Source organism: Rhincodon typus, chromosome 41 (genome assembly GCF_021869965.1).
Source record: "Rhincodon typus isolate 14 chromosome 41, sRhiTyp1.1, whole genome shotgun sequence".
Taxonomy (NCBI): domain Eukaryota; kingdom Metazoa; phylum Chordata; class Chondrichthyes; order Orectolobiformes; family Rhincodontidae; genus Rhincodon; species Rhincodon typus.
The window spans coordinates 3,204,918-3,210,414 of NC_063372.1; the positions used below are offsets into that span (position 1 = coordinate 3,204,918).

General features: G+C 42.0%; 1 protein-coding gene across 1 annotated transcript in view; it reads left to right on the forward strand.

Annotated features, from left to right (window-relative positions):
- The window catches only part of LOC109922195 (R3H domain-containing protein 2), a 138,457-nt gene that overhangs the window by 121,229 nt on the left and 11,731 nt on the right, over positions 1-5,497 (forward strand). The window contains exon 17 of the mRNA XM_048618837.1: positions 2,295-2,446. Coding sequence (XP_048474794.1) covers positions 2,295-2,446 — 152 coding nt within the window. The remainder of the gene's footprint in view (positions 1-2,294; positions 2,447-5,497) is intronic.

The following is a 5,497-nucleotide window of genomic DNA, read 5'->3' on the forward strand; positions in this document are numbered from 1 at the left end:
TCCTGTATTGATCAATCGTGGCGCCAGTGTCCTGTATTGATCAATCGGGGCGCCAGTGTCCTGTATTGATTAATCGGGGCGCCAGTGTCCTCCATTAAAGAGGGAGCCTCTGCCCTCTTTCTACTTTCTCCTTTGCTTTTTCCAAAAAAATGATAATTAAAATTCAAAATGCCAGTGGTGTATATGGGAAAACACATTCAATTTAGTATTTGCAAACTCTTTCCATAGCTGTGAGTGGCCTGTTACAGAATCTCCTGGTCAAATAGAGAGATTTTGCATCTCGCCACAACCTCCCTTTTCAACTCCATTCTCAATAACATTAGACTTGTTGAGAGTTCAAAAGAAAAATATGTGTTTCAAACTTAAATTTTACTTGTAGATATTTCGTTATATTGGCTTCGCTTTATTTCTGTGCATCATCAGTATTTGTTTTGGCTAGCTTAGGAACAGAACTGGCTTATCTCACTTGATGCACATTAATGGTTTGCAGCAGAGCCAGAGACATTTCTTTCTTGGGGAAGAAACAATGTTTTATTTTTGCATTCACTCTCCGCTCTACGGAATGGCACTGAACTTACAGGCTCAGTTGGCTCTCTGTTTTACGCATTATGAAAGATGCTGTTAAAGATCCCTGAGTGGATCTTCAAAGTGTTTCCGGTGAACTCAGGGCCCTGTAGGGACTCTGCTCGTTAACACCCTGAGATGGACGCTTAAGTACATAGGAATTGGTACAGGGAGGAAGCAATTCAGCCATCTGAGCCCGCTGTGCCATTTACCAAGATCATGGCTGATCTTATCCTGGTCTCAACTCCACTCTGCTGCCTGTTCCCCATAGCTCTTTGTCCCACTTTTCATCTGAAACATATCTATCTATTTCTTGAATCTATTGATTGATTCCAGCTCCACCGCAGTTTAGGGCAGTGAGTTCCACAGCTTCACAACCCTCTGAGAGAAGCAGTTTCTCCACATCTCAGTTTTGAACCGACCTCCTCTTATTCTATATCTATGAACTATTGTTTGAGATTGTCCCACGAGAGGGAACATCTGTTCAACGTCCACCTTACAGTCCCCTTTAGCATTTTATATACCGCAGTCAGATCCCCCCTCATTCTTCTGAACTCCACCAAGTAGAAGCCCAAGCTATTCAACTGCTCCTCATACGACAGCCCTTTCATCCCTGGAATCAATGTGGCGAGCCTCCTCTTAACTGCCTCCAGTGCAACTACATCCTCAAGTAAGGAGACCAAAACTGGACACAATTCTCCAGGTGTGGTCTCACCAATGCCTTATATCACTGTAACAGTACTTCTTTACTTTTATAATCCAGTCTTTTTGCAATAAATGCCAGAATTCCATTTGCCTTTCTTATTACATGTTGCACTGCATAAATATTCATCTGTAAATTCTTTATCTTTGCTGTGTTACACTCTGTCCTTGCTTGCAGAGCTTCTTTTATATTAGATAGATTGTATATAGTCGAGGCCTGAGAACTGAACCTTGTGGCACCTCTCCAGTTACAGTTCGCCATCCAGGAATGTGACACATGTTGGGCAGTACTGCCACTGTCCATTTGGTCCCTCGTTTTCTTACTTTGACAAACTGACCTCGCTACCCCAGGCCCTTCCTACTTCATTGCTCCAGCTTCCCGACTCCTTACCACTGACTTGTCCTTTCTGGTCCAGAGCTTCCATGCAAGCTGCCGTTCGCCTGCGCATAGAGTAAAACACCAAAAACTGCTGACTTTGCAAACAGCTGCACAAAACTGACAGTTTACCATTTTGAACTGATTGTGTACCACAGGAGTCCCATTCACCTCTGACCTTAGTAAAAATGACTTTGTGTTGATGAATATTCATGATATGCAGATGTATTACAAGTATGGACCTGCTACAGGTGGTACTGCTTGACAAAAATACATTACTGATTTTATTTCTGTGTCTCAACCCATCATTGGGAAATCAAACTTTCTCATCCTGCCAGATTAATTATTCCAAGCACCAGTCTTTCCACCTTTGTAAGCTCCATAAAAACCCCCCATTATTTTTCTCCACAGATGCTGCCTTACCTGCTAAGTATTTGCAGCACTTTCTGTCTTCTTTGTTCAGATCTCGAGTGCCCGCATAATTTTTTATTATTTTATTTTAGCTCTTATTCTAGCTGATTGGAGGAATTGGTTATTTATTTCTTATTTATTGGTAGAAGCAAGCAGCTTCAAAGTCTTGTTTTAATTTTTTGGATAGTTGACCCAGAAATAGTTTATTTTCGCCCTCTCAGTTGATTTGTTACTATTACAGGTGCCAATGTCCAGTGATTCTCAAGTAGTTGTACAGCAGACCTACCAGCAACCTGTTATGGTACCCAGTCAGTCTGTCCAGGGAACATTACCTGCTGGAGGAGTGCCAGTATATTACAGCGTAATTCCACCATCCCAGCAAAATAGCACAAGGTAAGAGATTGTTATATAATCGATGCATCTGGTTAAGAGAACCTGTTTTAGAAAGCACTGTGTCACACAAGGAATATAATTTCCACTCTGTAATTTTGAATCGGTGTGATCTACAATTACAATGACTTTGGGGAAGTAATTTGAATGTGACCGTTCCTTTTACACTGCAGTGTAACTTCTGTATTTATTAATGAATTAAAGCTGATCAGCACAGAGAGTCTGCAGCAGTGCCTGGGAATAAAAGCTAACTAAGCCCTCAGTGAGAGAAGGAGGAATGGTAAGAGATATAAAGGTAGACTCCTTGCGGCTAAATGCGTAAGGACCCGCGCAATAATGCTTTTCATATAGAATGCAGCAGCTCCATAAACATACCGTTCCAAAGCCAGATTAATGCCAGAGGTGCTGCAGATAGAAGAGTGCTCATTCTGCTCAAGCCCTGCACTCAGCCATTCTGGATTGTTATCCAGACAACCACAAGTATTTGCAGTTCTTGAGGTCCGAGCCCGCAATTTGGTTCTACTCGCTGAAAAGCAAAACGTTTCCGCCCACAATTAGCCTAACACAGCTTTTGCTACTAGCGGTGAGAAAGTGAATCTTCCCTGTCTAGCACAGTGAAATCTCTTTACAAGCACATGGCTGAAGCATGTTTAGGTTGTATCTCTATATGAATATGTGATGCTTGGCCTATTGAAAGTGATTATACTAAGTAATTTAGAGTCCGTTCTTGAAGGCTCATTCAGTGCAGGTGATCTTACCATAGTGATCTACCCACTGATGGTGAAATTCAACTGCTCTAATCATCTAAATTCTCATTACTCCTTGTGTGTTTGCAGCCATGTCTACCAGCACTATGTAACCATGCCATATGTGAATGCAAACTCTGACATGTACTTTTTCTTCAGCCACCATGTGAAGACTTCTCCTGAAAATGTCAAACTATTTTTGAATCTAGCCTACTGCTGTGCTTTTCTTGAAATGTTCCCATGTGCACTTACAAAGCGTTAGCTCATGATTAAATGTTGGCCAAGCAATGGAGATACTCCTCTGCATCGCAGGTTCAAATCTCAGTTTGAACAACAAATAACTTGTGATAGCACCAGTGGATTAACCCCAACAATGATTAGCCAGATCACACGTTCTCCTAAGGAGCAGAGGAGTAGTGGGATGACATAATGAATCTGTGGTCCTGATCTTGCCAATTGAAGGAGTTTAATCAAGATATGGAAAAGCAGTAAAGGGCAACATAACATTGGAAAAACATAAAAAATTTATATAAAGACTTGCTTCAAGTGTCTTGTACTTATTATCCTCGTGTGTGATTTTTTTTTTGAGAGTATTAGTAGATCTCCTGTGATGTTGGTCACAAGTGGTCCTGGACCTGAACTGTGCTTTTTAATGCTTACTCGTTCCAATTCAGCATGAATGCAATAGCAGTTCGCGCATCGCTGTAATGCAGCAACTTTACTGCAGCAATATATCATGACTGATAAGGTAAAAATATTTGCACGCTGTACTCGTGCTGGTATTAATTTCTTTTATCAGCCGTTTTATAAAACGTACTGCACCTTTAAAATATTCCTTTCCTGTGGCACGCGCAGTAGAGTTTATAGATTTTAGGATACTATAAGCAGTCACCCTCCCCACTTGTACCAACTTCCCCATCTGCATGTTGTCCCTTGACAATATTACTACAGGTATGAAGTCAGCTTCTACATGTACACTGATGATACCCCAGCTCTACTTTCCCACCACATCTCTCAATCTATCCACTGCCTCTTCTTGCATCTTAAATTGGTTTTGTTGAGTGACACGTTACTCTCAGTAAGCACTGAAAAGATTTTAGCCATTCTGTTTGGTCCCACCACAAATTTTGTAGACATCCATCTGACCCCTCTCTCCAGCTGCAGCCCTAGACTGCAACCTCGGCATCCTATTCAGTCCTGAATTACTTGCCCATCTCTTCCCCTCCTTGGCTCATATGCTGCTGACAGCCTCATCCATGCTGTTGTCACCTCCAGGGGCAGTTAATCTAATATTCTCCTGACTAGTTTTCGATCTGCTGTAAATTTCAGCTTATCCAAAACTTGTATTCTATTCTGTGCTAGTGCCACTCTACCATTATCCTTGGTCCCCCAACATTGGCTTCTGTCTCCCAACCTCTCTGATTTAAAATGCTTCTCTTTGTGCTTAGTTTTCTTCATGGTCTTATCCATACCAATTTTCATAACCTGCTGCAGTCCCAAAGCCCCAGTGCATTTTCCATTTCACTGATTTTGGCATCTTGTGCATTTCCCATGCCTACCTCTTTTGCCCCATGTAGAGTTGCCTTTAGCTACCTCGGTTCCATGTTTGAAAGTTTCTTCCCTAAATCCGTTTGCCTCTCCATCTCTCCTGTTTTAATACACTCCTTGAAACTTCTTTGACCAAGCTTTTGGTCAGCCCTCCTGTATAAAGCCCTTTCTTTAACTTTTTGTTTGATTGTTCTTCTGGAAAGCATATTGGGATTTCTTTTAATGGTAACATGCTAGTTGTTTTTTATTTCCTCCTCAAAACTTTTGCTGCATTACCTCAATTATTTGCATGATAGAAAGCAAAGCAGGGCTCATGTATTTTTTGGTTCTTGCTGAAGCTGGTGTGAATGGAACACTGCAGCAGGTATATTTGTCCATTCTCAAACCTATAACGATAGGCAAATTAAATGGTAGTCATTTGCTATAGTCTGGGTCTAGCTGACAGATGCCACAATATCCAAACTGCCTCAAACATTCTCCTTCAGCTCTTGCGCAAGCATTAGGTTCTATTAAGGAGACAGAACAACATTGTCATTTCGAGACAACAAGGTGCAGAGCTGGATGAACACAGCAGGCCAAGCAGCATCATAGGAGCAGAAAGGCTGACGTTTCGGGCCTAGACCCTTCATCAGAAATGGGGGCGGGGAAGGGGGTTCTGAAATAAATAGGGAGAGAGGAGGAGGCGGATAGAAGATGGATAGAGGAGAGGATAGGTGGAGAGGAAACAGACAAGTCGAAGAGGCGGGGATGGAGCCAGTAA